The sequence below is a fragment of the Ischnura elegans genome, chromosome 1, assembly GCF_921293095.1.
Source record: "Ischnura elegans chromosome 1, ioIscEleg1.1, whole genome shotgun sequence".
In the NCBI taxonomy this organism is placed as follows: Eukaryota; Metazoa; Arthropoda; class Insecta; order Odonata; family Coenagrionidae; genus Ischnura; species Ischnura elegans.
In genome coordinates this window covers 106,982,096-107,001,849 of record NC_060246.1, presented here as the reverse complement: position 1 = coordinate 107,001,849, position 19,754 = coordinate 106,982,096, and the positions used below count along the sequence as shown (strand labels likewise).

At 39.6% G+C, this 19,754-nt stretch overlaps 1 protein-coding gene across 5 annotated transcripts in view; it reads left to right on the top strand.

Moving 5' to 3' along the window:
- The window catches only part of LOC124167698 (titin), a 290,842-nt gene extending 273,675 nt beyond the window's left edge, over window positions 1–17,167 (top strand). For all 5 annotated transcript variants that reach the window (XM_046545725.1, XM_046545709.1, XM_046545700.1 and 2 more), the window contains one exon: window positions 16,645–17,167. In XM_046545725.1, coding sequence (XP_046401681.1) covers window positions 16,645–16,919 — 275 coding nt within the window. In that variant the 3' untranslated portion in view covers window positions 16,920–17,167. The remainder of the gene's footprint in view (window positions 1–16,644) is intronic.
- The last annotated feature ends 2,587 nt before the right edge of the window (window positions 17,168–19,754 follow it).

The following is a 19,754-nucleotide window of genomic DNA, read 5'->3' as shown; positions in this document are numbered from 1 at the left end:
CGTTATTCGTGGCGAACGATACTCTCAAATTTGCATGTATTAAGTTTTTAAGTGCACTGTATCTGAACGATTCTTTTATTTCACCTATGGCAGAATAGTAACTTTATTAGCAAAGTATGCGAATATTTTTCTGCTTTTATCGTGTAACTGTTACGCGAATTTAAAATTTGAATTGCACCTGAAAAGTGATAAATTGCGGGATGAAATAATGCAGAGGATGTAGATAGGCCGTAGACCGACGCTCTGGGCGTCGAAGAGATTGGTAAGGAGGATGCGAGAAGGTGGGATGAACGAAGCGTTCGTTGAAGGAACGAGGAAGTACTCGACGAGGGGATAGGGGAAATTCGAAATTAGATTAGGGGGAGGTAGAAGGTTTGGGGATGTACCGTATCATGAAGGCCGTGACGGAGGGAAGGATGTGAGTAAGCGAAGATGGAAGATCGATTGGAAGGGTTTATGGATAATATAAGGAGCGATGTCGATTGTTGAACTGAGGTGGATATTAAATTGGATGAAAAGGGCTTGGGAATATGTATTCCCTTAACGGGCACTGGGCACTCCCGTTCCTGCGTCCGGGGCGGACTAAGAATGTTGTTTTGAGAGAGCAGTTCATTCCTTGCCGCGGCGCCTTGCGCCTTGGTAGTATATGCAATAACTATTAGCGATAGTGTCTCTTATGTCTGATGTGCGCAGGCAAGTGTCATTTAGATATTAATTAAATTTTTAAAATTTTTTGCTAACGTATATTTCCACATTGAAATTCCCAGGTTTATAGCAAATTGTAGCTCTATATTTTCTCATGTTTCAAATTTTTTAATTATTCAGATACAGGCAATTTAGGCAAAATTCCAATTTATACAGCCTGAAATTTTCAAGATTTAAAATTTTGAACGAATAGTACGTCCCGGAAATGTCAAAATAAGACCGCGGTGGAGATGGATTGATGCATCCCTCTCAAGCAGTGGAGTATCGAAGAGGGTCACTCCTCGCATTTGAAACACTGCGCTGCTTGGCGCTTCTTCTCTTCTGTTGTTTTCGCATCCGCTTCTCTTGTTCGTGTTGGGTGGATGGCGCTGTGGCGGTGGATCCGGTCGCATTCGTTTTGCATTTCGAGACGAGAACGCACGATGCTTGCGAAGGAGATTCTTAGAATTTTGTGGCTTGCGGGATTCTTAGCATTTCCGTCCCGAATGGAGCGTATCGATGCTTTTGTAGCCCTTGAGTGAAACTCTCAACGACAGCTAAGGTGATGCTTTAACGTATCGCATGTCCCTTGTCGATAAGGTCAACAGCACTTAGGATCTAAAAGCTAGTATGGGAATCAATTGTACCTCTATTCTCATGGCGGTCAACCGCTCGGTGTCGAGTACATTGTTGCTTCGACGTACTGTTTGCTATGGGGATCAAGCGGTGGTTTTAGGGGTGGTTGATCCCTTTTCTTGGGCAATTATCGACAGCTATGACGTTTTAGAAGCGTGTTTCTTTGCGTTAAGGTCTTCGAAAAGATATTACCAGGCTCTATGTGGAAAGCTGGTGAGAAAACCGATATTTCAGGAATTCTTATTCTTAATTTTAGAGATATTTTCCCGTACCGCAGACGCAAAGACATTTGTGACTAGTTGTGCAATTTTGTTGGGAAGTATATTTTATCAGAAGTAGTTCCTCATTATTGGTCAATATAGCTTATCCTTCATCTTGGAAAGGTGGTCGAATGGAGCATAATGGGCTTTTTATTTCATGCTTTTCATACCTGAGGGTCAATACTTACAGTTCATCAGCCAAACTTATGTTAATCCATGCGTTATTCGCCGTTCAACATGACTTGGCTCGGATAAAATGTCGAATATAAGTGGTAGTGCGGAAACCGCGATAGACGATGTGGTGATCCTGTTGGGTGAATTATGCTGCTTTATACATACCACGGTACTTACGTATGCGAATATGTATTGTCTTTTCTTATCCCGCTTTCCCTTGCCGTTATAATCATTGTTTAGAGATAGTCAGCCTTTTAGCGAAATATTTACTACAATCCACATTATGTAAGGGTGGCTCTGCGCCAATTTTGGGGTCACCTTGACATCCATGCTTGACGCAAAGGAAAAAGATGCCTAGAATCCTTTGAACGGGGTAATTGTTTTTATGTGTAAACTCACGGTTAGCGAATTAATATCACGGCGACGTGAATTATACCTTTCTGCTAATTAAGGAGTTAAACAATCGATTTAAACTTTTTATATGAGTTATTTTGGTGAGGTTCAAACACCTTTGAAAATTATTTTTCACGTAGCTTACTCTGGAATTTAACATTATTTTGCTCGTTAATTTGTATCCTGAGTAATCATGGAATAATTATTTTTAATGTGTTTGAGTTTATTTCCCAACTAATATCCATTTGTTTTATCTTTGCGGATTTTCATTTATAACTTTCTGACTGGAATTTTTTGTTTTTACATGTAAATCTTATGCCAGACGATTGCCTTAAATTGAAATGTTTTAGTATTTTCCTTTTTTTACCCAGCAAGAGATGGTCCATCTTGTAAGCACAATTCGTCTTTTTACTCATTTTTTGCTTCAACTATTATAAGCGTTTTTGTGGAACACTTTGTCCAGTTATTTTTCATCTGTTATCGTATTGGAAAACGTAATTAGCTTTCATTGTTTGAAAATGGTATTTTCCCAAAAGGTACGTTGCCGAGAATTTTCATCGGGTTAGGGGAGAATGGGAGGTGCGAGAGTGAGAGTTTTGCAGATTGCTTATGCTGGTATTTTTCTGTCCATTCGCACCCATCGGGAAATTATACATTTCAATTAGTAGCTCTGTATTTTATTTGTATAGTGCTGAAAGTTGAATTCGTCGTTAAATATTTTGCAGGAATTATGAAATATTACTGTGTAGAAAAATGGAGTTTCAGATGATAGATGCCCTGAAGGTAGTGGTCTCCTCAGCAGATAGTAGCGGGTAGTCGCCACAAAGGAAAAAAATCGAGGGGCCTGAATTCGAGCCCCCCCCTCCCTTTGGCTGCGTGCCTGTTTCCATGCCAGGAAGTATTCCCATGTCTAAGAACGCTCCAATAGGCTAATTGGGGGTAATTTGTTTCCACTTCATGTAGTGTTTTACGGGACCCTATTGGAGCCCAGTAGTACCCTACCTTTCCCCTTGCAACCCCCTTTGAAACCACTTTGTACAAATAGCCACATTCTGTCCTGTAACTTTTCTCAAATTTTCACAAGATACATCATCTAACTTTAAAGTGCACCCTTTATTGAGGCACTTTATGCCACTAATCAAAACTTGGAAAACTTGCTGGATTTTATTGTCGTGAAAAGTCTTATTTAAAAAAATCTGAAAGGGTTGAGTGGAACCACTTGGTGTGTGAGTGTAAATGTATCGGTCAGCTAATTTTTACTTCAGCGAGAATTTAAAAAAAAAACTTTTTTTAGTCTTTGACTTTTGGTTGTATGTTACGACGGAATTGAGATAATTTGGCTTGAATAAAATTTAAACTTTCATCGTGATGTATTTTTATATTTTTATTTATAACAATAGTGAGTGCCTTTTTATCATTTCAGTTTTAGTTTAATTGAAAAATATCAAGGCATTTCTCACTCCTTTCCCTTGTCACAGCACACCTTCCTTTTGACTCTATCTCTACGTACCTTTTTGTGTATTTGCGGACGAAATATAGAGGGAAATTGAGTGATTTCGCTGTCGACCATTATAAAACAATCGTTTCTGCTTTTCGTTTTTCTGCCTAGTATTTGCAGTTATATTATAAAATTGTTTTACTAAAAATAAATAATGTATTGGACAAAAATGGCAATATCTCGGGATGTATCGACAAATATATTTATTTTTTTTAATTTTTATCTTCCATATTATCGTAGCCTTGAGTTTTAAACCTGGGATTTAATTTATGCGCACAACCCCATGCGGGAGAGATACCGGAGGGTTGTCGCTTTAGAGTTTACGGGAGGTCAGGTGTGAGCATAGGAAGAGGCCAGTGGATTTATAATGTACGAAATAAATTTTAGTCTAATTTTTTGTTTAATCTGGTATACCGTTTGTACTAATAAAATATAAATTGAACATCGTGTTAAACAAGTTTATGTTAAGGCATTTCATCTAGTGTAATGTGTTGCTCTATACATGGAGGCAGAGGTGGATTCAGCATCAAATTTGGGGGTCATGACCTGAGTCCGGGGAGTATGGAATGCCACCATGGGAGAGAGGGGCGTTCTCTCATCTAAATTTTTTAGACGTCCATTTTTTTTACGCATTTTGGAGCTTAAAATTTAATTTTTATCCTTAAAAACAAATGAAATTGGACAATTTTAGACGTTTTAGAAGTTTAACAATGGAAGAAATAAATAGCCAAATTTTTGATAAAATATTTTATGAAATTTTGGGGAGGATCACGACCCCTGTGACCTCCCCCCTAAATCCGCCACTGATTGAAGGACTGTAGTCCCCATGTATCTCCGTCCCAACTCCCTTGGCTCCATACTACCTCGCATTGTTTTACATCAATCATTCTATCATCGCGATTAATATGTATGCTTTTGCTCTGCATTCGCGGCCCCGACTGGTGAGGCGCCAGAGGTTTCGGGAATATTTCACCGTCGTCTGGCGTTCACAATTGACGAGAGGCAGATGCACGTGCATCAGATCAATTGCCTACCTTCGTTTAGCCCGTCGGAATTGGACTCCGTACGAAAGTGTTCACCTTGGAGCCAATTAGCTTCGCTGTCCCCATTCCAGGTGGCACCTTAAAAACCTCGGAGGCTGCAATCAGAGCAGCGAAAATTCAATCTACCACTCCTTCCACTTTTATCTTTCAGCCTATTGACCTTCAGTCGTCTTGACCGAAAGTAGCGATTGACGTATGTCGATGCCTTCCCTATGTTTACACGGAGATGTAACCGTTTATTCCCGGTAAGAAGCATTTTCGTCTTAGTTTCTTTTTAGGCCCTTGGGTTTTCTTATGTTCTTTTGAGATAGTCGCCCAGCATTGGCCTCCGTAACCAATCACAGCAATGAAGCTTTTAGTCACAGGTGGAACACCAAGTAATACCATTATTAGGAAAATCTCTTGATGCTTTTGATTTGAGTACCGTCAAACATCGTTATTCGCCGATATTAATGAATTTTATACCCTTGATTTCTTAACGATTTCTTTATTTTTTACTATCCCTGTGGTTGATTATTTTAAAGCGAGGTTGAGGGTTAAGTTTCCTAAATTATTGAAATTTCTTAATGTCATAAGGAATTTGAACGACTCCTCAGTATCTCTGTAATAGATGGGGATTTTCTGTTTTTCTACCTCCTCCGTAATTTATTTGGAATAAACCTGTTCCCTGAAATTATGAATTTTCACTGCGCATTTGGCAGTTCTATTCTCTCAACCCACTCGCTAGAGGTTTTGGCGCCTATCGTCTAATGTAAGCTATCTCAAATGCAAGACGCTCATATGCCTTCTAGATTTTGGACTCCAATCAACCTCGGAGTTTTGAAATGTAAAATGAATGGGAAGGTTACGTCCGACTGAAGCCCGTGGCATAGTAAAGAATGATCCTTTAGACTTGTCTTCGCGGAAATGTATTGCCTACATCAGAAATTTCTTGAGCAATAGAAATGTGAGCTTGAAATAAATACAAATACGTGTGTTTATTGCTTTACACTTCTGGCGGATTTTGTCCCGATGATATTTGTTTCTTTAGTGGAGTTAACACTTAGGTGTTGTCAGTTGAAGTTAAAAATTTGGGAACCAACGTGATTTCAACAATTCATTATGGGATGCACATGCTAGAAATATTATGCGCAAAGTTAAAGAAATTAGACTAAAATTTGCTATTGGAAAAGCTGATGACAAAGTGTGGAAAAAGTACTCGCGTTGAATACACTGAGATCCAAGACAAAATGATTTAATTAGATAAATAATCATAGTGTAAAGTGAAGCTTTTAAAACCCTCCTGGGCACGCCAAAGACGCAGCTTATAGAGTGGTAAAGCAAAGCATAACTAATAATGCCACTTTAATGTAAAAATACGAATGAATGAATCAGGTGATATCGCTTGTAATTCATTACATTTTTATCATTTTTTCGTGTTAGAAATTAGGGAAGTTATAAATTATCGATGATTTAATTCATTTGCTGCTGAACTTCGAGGAGGTCAATTATAGATAGGCATTTTTGCTGTAATCTTGTTCGTGTAACGGTAGTGGATTTCACAGTCTTGATACTGTCATCAGTTCTCGGAACTTTTCTAGAGAAAACTTTACGGGATAATTTTTAACTGTTTCCTCCTTGTATACGTGTATTTTCTTCCAACGTCCATAATTTTTGTATTAGGTATTATTTATGTACCTACTTGGTATCATTTTCTCGTTGTAAACTTTAAGAGCCACCGTTGTGAATCATTCATTCGAATGTATAATATCTGATTAGGTTTGCTTTCTATGTGTATAAAGAGTGGTACTTTTTTATAATCAGTTCCGACTTATTTCGATCCCCGATCCCACGGAAGACATTTTTATTTTGTCTGGGCAATCAGAAAGTAATAAGTATGTCAGCAGTAAATCGGAATAATTTTTGAAAATTACTCTGCGACTATGTTTAAGAAGACGGTATATTAAGTGTAGACTCTGTTTCTCGGTTAATTAAAATGCTTTGAAGCTCAGATTAAGAATATCGAGGTAATTACTGTGTATAGACGAATAAACTGATCGGGGGTAAGCTGAAAAGTTCTTGGTTGTAAAAATGGCAACTAAAGGGGAAGGTTGACTCCGAAATTCGCCATCCTCGAGTCAATGGCGAAGTTAGCTATCGAAACTCTGGTTTCTTAACTACTAACCCGATGGAAACAGGGCCACCATAGGTTATAGGGTGCAAGTGAGGGAAGTATATCTCAGAGCCCCCCCCCCCCCCGCCAAAAAATAAAAGCATTCTCAGCATTCCTATAGGTGGGGTAGAGGTAAGGTAAAACAGTATTGTCCCGTGAGCCTAAATGTCTATTGTCGGCTCTGTATGAGAATCCCGAGATTTACTCGAAAGGTAGAAATAATTGAAGACAAGGGGAGTTCGTTCTTACTTAATATTCTTTAATGAGTGTCCACCATTCATTATTTCGATAACAATATGGAAGGTGGAAAATATATAACTCTGAAATATCAAAATAGGATGGGTCATGATTAATGGCAATTCTTTTTTTACCTACTTGAAAAATCTGAGCAATGGGATACTTTGGCATGAATTGTGTACTAGCTGGAGCATTGATGACGTAAACTCCGTGTTTAATACTAATGAGTCAATGAATTAATCATTATGCCTTGAAAGTAATGTCTTATCAAGTGTTTCTGAGTCAGAAAATTTTTATCTTCTAGTAGCTAATCATTTCCATTGTGTTATTGATCACGGCACAATTGGATTTAGTACTCTTGTAGTGTTTACTTGCTCTCGCATTATTTACTTCTTCTTGCTACCTATATTAGCTGTATTATCTTGTGTTCCATCTACTCCGAATCTTCTCCTCTACGGTAAGGTACACTAGGAGGCCTTTTCCTACTAATTCGATGTCTGATACTCAAAATATTTTAATTCATCAATGAGTGCACGGTCTCCATATGGGTTTGTTATGGAACATCAGCATGAAATTTCATTTATTCCACGTTGTAATCACGTAGAGAGATGGTGGGATATTCATCTTGAATTCATTACAATTAAGTGTGCTTGGAAGTATTATTAGCGAATTTCCATTGGAATCTTAGAGGATATTTTTCATGAGTAGGAGGTATTGTGATAAATTTCCTGATTGATTTCGAATGAAAGTACACTAACTTCGAGCATTTTTCGACTCGCAACCGCTCACTTCCCACCTGGGTTATGGTCTCTTGTACATTTATCTGATTGTAGAATGTGCTTAGTTAAATTGGTACTTAACCTTGGTCTATGCAAGGGCGGATTAATGTCGTTTTTTTGGGGCGACTTGGAGGTATGCAATACCTCTAAGCGATAATGCGTCTGAGATCAGGTTGCGTAGATGTGAGGCTTTTAGATAGCCATAATTTATTTTTAAACATTGCGTATTAAATTGGCGGAATTAAAACTTTCACTGGAGAGCCACCTCAAAATTGCAATTTTTTCAAGAAATTACGGGGGAAGGCCTATGTAGCTCACAGTAAGGGTATATTTTTATTCCTTGACCAGCTGGAAATCCTCCAGGAAGCTAGAAAATCGCACCTTGATTTTAGGCAGTATCCACGTTCTTCGTTAAGATTTCTCAGTCCAAGTTCTGCCGTACCCGTTCGGCAGCCTACCAATTTAATGCTTACATCATGTTTTCAACTAAAATTGAAGATTAAAAAAATTCCAAATCCTCTTTTTACACTCAGAATAATTTTACTCTCAGTAGTCTGAAGTAATCTGTGCGTAATTGTGTGGCTATTTTTATTTACTCGGTATTATATCGCGCATTGATTTTTCGCTCAATTTGAATACTGATTTAGAATTTGAGTTGTGTTGTCTGCATAAAATTTCCCAACATAAAGGAGTGAGTTTCTAGTTCCCGATGAGCGAAGTCCCCAAGCTTCCAACGTTCACTCCGGTCATGGAGGTATTTGTAGATCATCATTCGAAAGGGGTGCGAGAAATAAGACTATTCGCCGAATGTTTGCTTGCGGTTGTGTTTGCGCCATGATTGAAGTCTTGGGAAACCCACCTTTAAGGGTTTTGCCCACTTTTAGCTCCAATCCTTTTGTCGCCCGTCTAATGGTGTTTCGCTCCAGTTCGCCGGCGGCCTTCCCTACCCGTGCGGCAAACGGTGGCCAAAATTCCTCTCGTCGAAGGTCTCTCCGTCAGCTCGACCCTAAACCTCTACAGTCAGTCTCTCTTCACGACGCCAAGCACTTTTTCATTCATCAAGGTGTTTGCGAAACTTCGTAGGGCCTGCCAAAATCTCATTACGGTGCTGATTTTTGGGAGTTCCTGTACATTCCCCATTGTAGTACACTCGTTATACGTTCATCCGCGCCTTCTTGGTGCTCTTTTTGCTCGATTTGAACCTCTTGTTGGCAAACAGCTATGAGTATCTAGTGTTGGGTGGCTAGCCAAATATTTTTAATCAAAATTGGTCTGTGATTTCGTGTTAATTTATGAGGTGAGATTTATGAGACACGGCAGGCTGAGCAGTTATGCGTCAGTCTGGCTTCTATAAAGACTTGTTATTATACTAATAATAATTGTACTACATCCACTGGTTCACTTACGGTGACCCTTGGCTCCACATTACCCTTTAGGTAGCTTTGAATCGCCAAGAACGATAAATATTAACCATTTTATGCCCAACAAAGTAGTTTTAACCGTAGTGACATATAACACCGTTCACCGTCGTGGTACGTTGGGTATTCCATGACCCCTTACTCCCTAGATCTCTTCCGGATAGTTTCTGGTCACAAATAGCGATATCAAGCAGTGGGTGCCAAACAAAATAGCGGATGCCTAAGCATACGGAATAACACAACCCAACCCTACTCAGCCGAACCACACGAGGCGGAAGACGCCATCGCCGCCTCCGCAGTTTGATTCGCCCTCTGGTGACGGCCGTCCCGGGGGTGGAGAGGAAGGAGTGGGGGAGGAAGCGTTTGGCAAGACTGTCGAGGTGGACGACATGGTTGGAATCCTGGGCATTGAGGTAGGAGGGATCGGCCTGGTCGAACTTCGCAATGACCACCACCACTGCCTCATGCTGCCACCACATCCCCACCCTCTTCCCCAATCTTCCTGGCCGCTCATACTCCTCCATACCTCACTTCTCATCTCTCTACGTACGGATCAGTCCTCGCAGATTCCCGACAGCCTGATCGAAGCGCATCGGCCCTTCTTGTCTTTATCTCCCAACACCTACTTCCCTAATTTGTTGGGTTTTATTTCTCATGCTCAACTCACACTTCAGATTTAGACTACTTTGACGTATCTGTCGCACTCCAAATTTTTTAGCTTCCATCCTGGGACGCGGCAAGGTTGTTGTTTTGGGCGCTTCATGACTTTCCGCTGTACCATAGTGCCATGCAATACCTCTCCGCGTTAATGCGTCTTGAGGTCTGACAAGCATAGATAAGTGGCTTTTTGATATTCTTCAATAACTTTTAAGAATTGTTTGCTAAGCTGGAGAAATGAGAACTTTTATTAGAGAGCCACCTTAAGTATTGCAATTTTTTCAATTTTTCCAGAAATTACGGTTCCGCACTCCCTTTAGTCCGCCACTGCTTCCATCAGGATTGTAACTCCAGGTTTACGGTTTTTAGAATCTCTGTTGTAAAAATCGTAATCAATGGAATACGTAAGCTAATAAATACGAATCACAAATACGGAATTAATGGAAGCTCGTGGCTTTCATTCTATGATGTATGATTAGCTCAATCATTCCTATGTAGCCTTTCTTGTGAGTAGCTTCCTGATTTTGCGAATTGCTTTTTCGCTTTTCCCTTTAGTTGACTGAAATCGTGGGTGCTTACATTGATACGATAAAGTAGGACCTTGAGACCCGTTATGATTGCAGTATTTGGGCTGAGATAAGAAGCTTACTCGTTTACTCCTTATGAGTGATTATGTATGTACCAGTTGGCATAAGTTTTTTTATTTAGATCAAATAGACGTACAATTCGGTATTTAAAGTCGATAATTATAGGCGCTTACTTTTTTCATCTTTTAAGGTGCCACTTTCATCGAGCCATTTCGGTATTCGGCGCTTATTCTGGTACTTCAAGCTAATTGCCTTATTTCTATGAATACCCTTTCTTGCCATCTGCTATTATTTTGCGCGTGAATTTCGTCAAAGTCGTCTCGTGACGCATATTTTTCCGTATCTATCAACTGTCTCCTTGTAGTCTCTTTCCCTGTTCCCCCTGCCCTTCATTCTGTCTCTCGTAGAGCTCACTGTTGAGAATCCAAACCAAAGTCTCAGTGGGACCTGGAAACAATTGGAAGATGTCACTTAAGCCAACGACCTTCACCCAAACAGATCCTCTCTCTGTCTCTTGACTCGCGGTCCCAATACGTTGATTCCCGTTCTATTCTCTCCCTTCCGCACCAATTTATTTATCCGCGCTCAAGGCTGCCTTTTAACGACCGCCCTCCTTCCCCCCTCCCTCCGTGGTCCATCCGCGAGATTAGAATTTGCTTCGGCACCATGTGGGCCCGACCCGTTGGCCCAGCTAAGATACGCGAGGTCCAGGGACTCTCCTACCTCGCTCCCCCGTCTCTTAGCTTTCGTGCCGGGCAATTGAAGCTGTCACATCAGCTCGGGCTGGAAAGATTTTGTCGACAACTTTTACCCATCATCTCGTGCATATTTGTGCGCGCATTATTCTTGCAATTTCTTTCAAGTGTTCGTCGAATAAAAGATTGCGAATTATTCACGAATGTGTAGGTACCATTCGCACTTTTTTATGTGGTGAACGCAAATTCAGGTGAGCGGAAATGTCTTCCTTGAAAGTTTGATTGACTAACTGGAATTAGTAATTCTTGTGAGAATAATTAATTAGCAAGACTGCCCTTGTATTCTTTTGGGAATAATCGACTTATATACTAAAATATTAATGCGAATGAGCATTTCATTTTAAGAAGTACAATCGTATTACCTGAACTTGGGATATTGTGTTTGATTTACCCAACTTCAGGTGAGAGGCAATACTTCCCGGAAGTTTGATGAGCTAGTTGAAATCGATACTATCTATGAGAATTATAAATTGTGAAGGTAGCCTTTGAATTCCGTTTTAAAGTATAGATTTTTGTTCCCATGTTGTAATGCGAACTCATAAAGCGTTTGATAAAGAACTCCCGTTTGTTTTTTTTTCTTTTTGTTCGTTGCCTATTTTTCGAGTTCGACGATTTTTTTGGAAAGGTTGCCTCAAAGTTTTGCCGACGAATATAGCCTGTATCCCCAAATGTGAATGCCAATTCATGAAACTTTTGTGGCAGAAAATGCCCTTATATTTTTGTCTCTTGACCCCTTGCCTACTTTTTAAGAAAATACCCTTTTACTTGCGTTGAAACAGGAGGAATCTATTAATTTAATCGCATTTTTCCCAAAGTAAACTAATTTCCTCGGTGAAATTGTCCCTTTTAATATATGAGTGTACTCAAGGGCAGATCAATGTTTTTTTCTGGGGGAGGGTAGCACAGGTATCTGACTAGCAAATTTTCTTCCTCATATTTGAAATCAAATACAAGACATAACAATTACTGTACGAAATATTCTCTTTATTTTGATATGAAAGTTATTAATATGAAATTTAATGATTGAGGCTCCCTAATACACAAAAAGCGAACTTAATGATAGCCGTATTAAAAAAACTGATCAATTTCTTAAGCGTCTTGTGGGAGGGGCACGTGCCCCTGTCCCCCTTAAATCCACCGGAAAAGCTGAGAAACAAAAGGTTTTTTTTATTAAAACCTTCTCCGAACACATTCATACAAAATAAATTTCTACAAAAGTGCTCCAATTTGACTTAATTATGCCCAAGGTTCACCGAGGTTCAAGGTTTTGCTTTCATGTAACATTATAATAGAAAATTCTAGGTCGAATAAATGCTCCGCCGACGATATCCAAATTTTTAGGACAAAATCAATCAAATGTGGGTCAAATATAGGCTCAATATGTTACTTTCCGGCCTAATCGTGCTAATTTTCTTCCAAAGATAAAACTATTACGCAACTCGTGGTTGAATCGGTAAAAAAATGGTAATGGCCAAACCTCATGGACTGAGCCAGTACACTAATTGAAGCACTTTCTTCTAGATCCGTTGATACGTGGAGTTCTCCATGAAAATACCTTTCTAAGCGAATGTATTAGATTATTGACGTAGTTTGGGTGAGTCAGGTGGTAGACCCAACACCACTCAGGCCAAAATATTTGTTTATCCAGGTCTTTTTGAAATTAGGATCAACAGAGTAAAAGTTTAGGTTCTTTTTAAGAAAGAACTATCATAATATTAATTAATTAATATCTCACTACACCAATGATTTTTTTATGGGGCAGCATCCATTAGATGTGTCGTTAGTTGTAGATACTCGATCAAAATCGTGACGTAGTGTGTAGAGCGGATTCAAATACCGGAAGCGTTGCCTTGCCATGTTAACGTTTTATAACGATAACAATCATCATTGTGTCTGAGCAAGCAGTCCATTGCACTGCTCTTAAATTCACCAGAACCGTTAGGCAATGTTCTCAAATGAACATACCTCCTTAATATTTTTATAATCGGATACTTCAATTAATTAACGTATTGCAATTACTTGTATCATCAGTATGTTCGGAGGTTTTTTATTATTGAGCCTATGTATTAGAGAAAAGTAGGGAAATCCATGTAATTTATCAGGTTACTGCAACTACCTGAACATGGTGTTATAATACTTTATTGTATTCTTTCTAAATGGTATTCTTTTTCTCATGGAGATTTTGACAACGAAAATATTTTCGTTTCGTTATTTTTAGATTTGAAATGATGTATTTATTTATTTCATTGTTCCTTTTTCTCCACTTCTGGCCCGCTCTGTTCTCGTGATAAGAGTTCCTCTGTGTGTTGGGGCCCGCGGGCAGATGGGAAAATCGGCGCTGTTCGCTTGTTTGCGTCTGACGTTCTCACTTTTGCTCTCTCTCTCTCTCTCCCCTTTTCCTCTCAGGGAATAAAAAATATTACCCGTTTGCATATATATTCCACCCCCGGCACCGCCTTCCCCCAACCTCCTCCTCTTCGGCGGCCATGGCTGGCGGCTGGCTCGTGGCTGAATGCCAGGGGTAAATCCTCAGAAGCAAACGACCGAACTGACGGAATTTATTCCAGAAGGTCCTGTATGTGCGCAGTTGTATGTTTTCCTCCGGCTTTCTCATGCTCACTGGAAATTTTTGGGCTAAAATTATCACCACTCAGCGTCGTTTCCGTTTCACTTGGGACCTTGCAATAGAAGGCGAGTCATAAACGCAGCCGTCAAAAATTCTTCTCGCAAAGTGCATGCAAGTATAGAGTAAATATAAAGCGTGCGACTAATTTTATGAATTTTCTCGACCGTTGAAAATATGCTGACAATGTGAGTCAAGCCTGCCCTGGAGGACATTCTGGCTCTCAGTTGCAACGTAGAGTCAGTATTATGGAGAAGTGCCCACACATTCTTTAGTGTTGGAAAAATGTACCCAGCATTCCTGCTTATTTCTGGATGGGGTTTCTGTCATGAAATCTATTGTCTCGGTTAGTTTGTTAGAGCATCGTATCAGAAGTTGGTTTCTTACGTTCCCTCTCAGCTATTCCGTTGAACGTGTCTCTGGCATAAGGTCAATGGGAAGTAGATCGACCCAAGCTTACCCAGACAAATACCACAATCGTTTGAGCGACGTATTTACTCTATTGTGAAATATCTAGTTTTAAATGGTATTTTATAACGGTGCCCAAGATAATCTTCCTAACATGCCATTCAATTCAGGGCGATTCTTTTGTTCAGATCATGAAATATGCTCGTCATGTGGCAAATGTCTTGAAAAGCTATGGGATGCATTCGCAAGATCTCAAGAAATGATTGTATGTTAAAATGTCTGGCGACTTCGTAGGGAATTCAATGCACTGACATTTTTGTTGGGGCAGTGGTTTGTGTTATCCGTTTAGTATTCAGTGGATGTCAGGTAATGACGTGCCGAAGGAGGCTGGATCTCATTCCAAGTCTTCACTGATGGTGAATCCCGTGGAAGTTACGTGGTTTAATAGTTTTCTATCTGATTATAATGACAAGAGGATATTAAACGAAAAGAGGTTGTAAAATTCAATAAAATAAAAACTCTTACTTTTTACTCTCCTAATGATGTACGAAATTGGTTCTCTTCACTATTTTCGTGTTTTGTTGTAGTGAACAATATTTTATGTGATCATATCGTTTAGCGTTAGCGTGTTCGTAGTAAGGTATCTTCTGAATGCAACTTTTTAGGTTTTTCATTTTCTTGAATTGTTGTGTGCATAAAAAGTTTTTCTGGTATTTGCGTGTTAATCTAAGAAACTGGATAGGGTAGTGGTGTCCACAGTGGCTCGCAAAGCAAAAAGTCAGTGGTTTTATTCTCGATCAAGGGAATTTTTTCCCATGACAGTCTTTGTCAATTTCGTCGCTTTTAACGTGGTGGTATCGACACATTTGACATATACTGCTAAGCGAGGCTTAATTTCGACCGGAAGGGCGTTTCGATCCCTCTCGGGGAATATTGGGTCGTATCAAAAAATTTCATCGTTGTTTTATCTATTTGGTGAAACAATATTCTTGATTATAACTTTTAATACGGGTTTTAAAAATTCGGAAGTTTCAGGAGGGGGGCTTATATTTGACAACCGTGAGGATTTAGTGTTAGTGGAACGCATTCCAACACATTTCGTGTTGGTATGCGTACCTCAAATTTTAGAAATTAAGCACTGGTTGATGCATATTCTATCTTGCGTTGCCAGTCATGATGAACCGCGAGGACCAAAAGCCAAGCGCCAGGAGCCTAGATTAATTGTCATGGGAAATAGGAAAATGGATAGTGTTATGATTTCTTGGTCCATGTTTTTACCGGAGCTAATTAATGTGATTTCCCTCCTCGTTCACGCGGTAATTTGGATGAGTATATCACACTCATGTTTAAATAGAAAACTTTGGGTAAAATTTAAATCAATAAATAAGACAAAAATGAGGAATTTACTTCGCTGAGCACAGCGCACAGAAGTACTCGCGGAAGTAGTTCTTTCAATTTAAGTTCCTACTTAGTATTAGATGTATGCTTCGTGTTCAAATATGTGGATTTCTTAGCAATCAATGTTTCTTAAGTTCCGCTTTTTTTCTTTCTCGTAGGTTTGGTCACTTTCTCAAGCAAATTTTCTTGGTATTGAAATATTTGTCACTCAGCCAACGTTTCGGTATGTGTTTCGATGTTAGGATTGGTTTGTTACATTGGTAATTGGTGGTTACGTTAACCAACAGAAATATTTCATTAATCGAAAAAAGTTGCCAGACCAAACCTCGGGAAAATGAATAAGTGCACCCACGAAGGAAGAAAGTGGTTAAGATACTAAATATAACGCATACAATCATTAAGTATTGGTATGTACCATAACTACGGAGACGTTTATGATTTTTTAGTCCTGTCAATAAAAGATTGAGTGTTTGGCCTCGTCTTTTACTCAATTATAAACAATAGTTTGAATTTTAGGTTTATTTCCAATTAACTGGCCTGTGTATGTATGTTGCAAGGCTGTTGGTGCCTTCTGAAAGTTTAACGTGCGAATGGAATGGCAATGAGGCAGGAATTCCATACTGAACCTTGTTCGATATTTATGCGAATTATTTATGTGGATGCAGGTTGAATGCCAATTCTAATGGTGGTGGTCGCATGAGGTTTGCTTAACATCTGACTTGGAAATGGATTCTTTCTAGTGGTTTCAGCTTTATTTCACTTCATCCTCCATATTCAGTTTCGCAATCATTTCGCTTTGTTTTTGCATTTTCGCTCCTCCAGTTTATTTCTCATTATTTTGAAGTGTCCCGAGAGAATCTAGCAGCGCGCTTAGCTTGCCCCACTTTTTATTTAATTACCTGATCCCTATATCGTCCCTTCCATCTGTGTTCCACAAACCAGGGGTTCCTTCGCACAAGTACGGGACCTACAGACAACTCTTCACGGGAGCCACGACCTACGGCGGGGGTGGTGGGCCTCCTTCTCACCTCTTGTCCGACCACTCCTACCCCCCGCTCGCCCTCGCCCTGCCCCTCTCGCCCCCGCCCACCCCCGCCGAGGGCGACTTTGCCAGCCACAGCTGGTCGCGGACGACATCCACGACCACCACCACATCATCGCACTCGAGGTCCGTCGGGCTGGACGATGCCGCCGCCTCCCTGCTCATGGGTGAGTAATGCTGGCAGTCCGGAGAGGAACGCGGGGCCCTACTTCAGCGACCACCACTGCCTTCTGGATCATCCCACTCCCAGCCCCACCCCGGCGGAGATCTGATCTGCATCTTATTGCTTTCTCATAAACGATTCGCTTATCGTACAAACAATATATATATCACGCTTAAAATATATAAACAGCTTGAAACGCTTATGCATATATATATGGACCAACGAAAGAATGAATAAACTGTTGCCTTTTTTGAAAAAAATATCTTGGATGATTTTTTTATCCAACTTTTTAGCTCAGTGTTGATCATTTGACCACCCATATTCATCGACTTGAACTACTTATATCAAGTGCTGCATACTTGTAATTCTCATCTCAAATAATTCCTCGTACCCATCCCGGAGGAGAGTCTTTATTTATTATTTTCTCATTGCCTCTTTCGCCAAGTTATAGGTTTCACCGTCTTAGGACTTCACTTTACCATTCATGTATATATGGCTAGGGTTGGCTTTTCCTGATTTTTATTATTGTCTCAAGTAGTGCATATTGCAGTCACTATCTATTAAATATTTTGTTTTTTATTTATGCATTCATTGGTAGCATCTTCGAGTAGTTATCATGGGACAATTTGTGCATTGCGGGTGACTCCCGTAAAAGTTATCACCTAGTTCCGGTGTACTTAAAACTAAAAGTAGTTATCATCCTGCAAAATGAGAGTTCTTCGCATTTGGAAACATGTTAATTTTATTGGTTAATATGCTCTCATTTTTGGGTTTGGTGTTTAAAATACATCGGCTATTACCTAAGAGATAGTTTAAGAAAAAAAGAGGGATTTAAGCCTGAGAGAATGCTGAGGTAGGTAAGCATTTCCTTTAAGTTTTAATACAATTAAATGGCATGTGTGTGTTGTAGTTTCTAGTTGCACCGATAATCCAAACTTATCTTTACAGAGGTGATAAAATATTTTCTCTATTTATTTTCAATATCATGGATTTTTAAATGATGGTCTGAGACAAGAAAATATTTTTTCCTGTAGGAACTTCTGACGAAAAATCTGCGGTTGCAATTAATTTATTTTTCTCGGCTCAAATATCAAGAATTAATTCATTCACTCAGATACTTAGGATCTTGCATCTATTTCCGTAATTTGAGTGCACTGCGTATTAAAGTAAGATGCATTGGATGTATGAACCAGGATTTCGCAAATGACCCATTTAACTGGTGTCTGCAAAACCAATAGGCTGTTTTCTCGGTCATACGGTTACCGCATTAATGGGGAAGAAAAATCTTGTGGAGGAGGAAGAAGGCATAGAGACGAGACAGCCGTAGGGGACATGTGGAGCGGATGTGCTTGAACGTGCTGGATCTAGTGCAGCTAACGGTTCTCCATGGATAAGCAGCCGCTGTAAGACCGCTCCGCAGATCGCCACTAGGTCGAGCGATCTCCAATCGATCGGGAAGACGTGCGATATCAAGATGCCCGTTTTACTGAATTCCTCTACACGTCCAGCCGCATACATAAAACGGATGGTCGTGCGGCTTAGATGCTGTTTTTTTTAACCGTCGTGAATTTAGTTGGAAGCAATTGTTTCCGCAAGCGTATTGGAACTGCCATTCGTAATTCTTTGATGCCCACTTTTCCGCTGAAACACTGGTGCATTGCTCACTGATGATGCGCATAGTACCTTGTTCTAAGGATTAACATGGAGAATGATATGGTTTATATATTTTTTAATCCAAGGAGATCAGAAAGAGGTGGTTCTCATTGAAGCTTGATTTTTGTTGCCATTTCGGGCGCATTTTAATCGGTACTCCAAAACGTCAGCTGCGCGGCGATGAGATGACCGAGGTCCATTTAGTCTTATTGATAACCATGTAATTATTATAACCGCGGGGAATCGCATCGGAAAAGTATGAATTTGGTAGATCACAATATCAAAAATATAAATTTCGGTTCACTGTCATTATTATGGCTTATTTCCCCGTGGAATCCAGGTCACTCTACCCGTCAGCGACGGGAGTGGCGACTTTTGCAAATCCATTTTAATACGCGATAGGTGATAATACGTATAGAGGCCGACTGAGAATCTTCATTTGTAATAGTCGTGTTTAATTCGAACATTTTTTGCCATTTGTAATACATGAAAGTGAGCCATTCATGTTACCATGGATTTGTAAAATTCACTATTCAACGATAATATTCCCCAAGACTCGCATACTAGCGTCTATATGATTCTAGATAAAAATAGGTTGTTTCGTAAGAAGCCGGTGGATTTTTGGCCAAAGGCCGAGAGCATTCCCGATTCCAAGCTTACACTGAATGAGTTCTTATTTCACTAGTAAAATATCATTGTTTAGTTTATTTAAATCAGTTATTTTATCTCAGTAGATATTCATGTCTGTAATAAGAGACACTGAAACTCCGCTGTGTATTTCTACCTAATTAAATTAATTATTAGTTTTTAACCGTTCATTTTTTATGGTACATGATATTTTCTGATCTTCGCTGTAATTTTTCTATATTTTATGTACTTCTATGTTCTCCCATACTGAGCAAACTAACATTTGTTTGTATGAGTATTATAATTTTGTCTAAGAATTGGATATTTCTGTTGAGAACACGCTTAATGTTGCGGCTTTGGCCATGAATTCCGAACTCCGTGGAGAATAGCCATCCACCATTTTATCTTCAACTGCCAAACGATGCATATGCCGCCGAGTTAAACATACTTTGGCTCGCTTTTCATATTTTCGAGATGACGCAATCGCGAAAGACGCTGATAATCGTAGTTGTTTCCTCAGCTCCACAGGTTATTATTTGAGTGGGCTGGAAGCCAAGGGGTACTAGT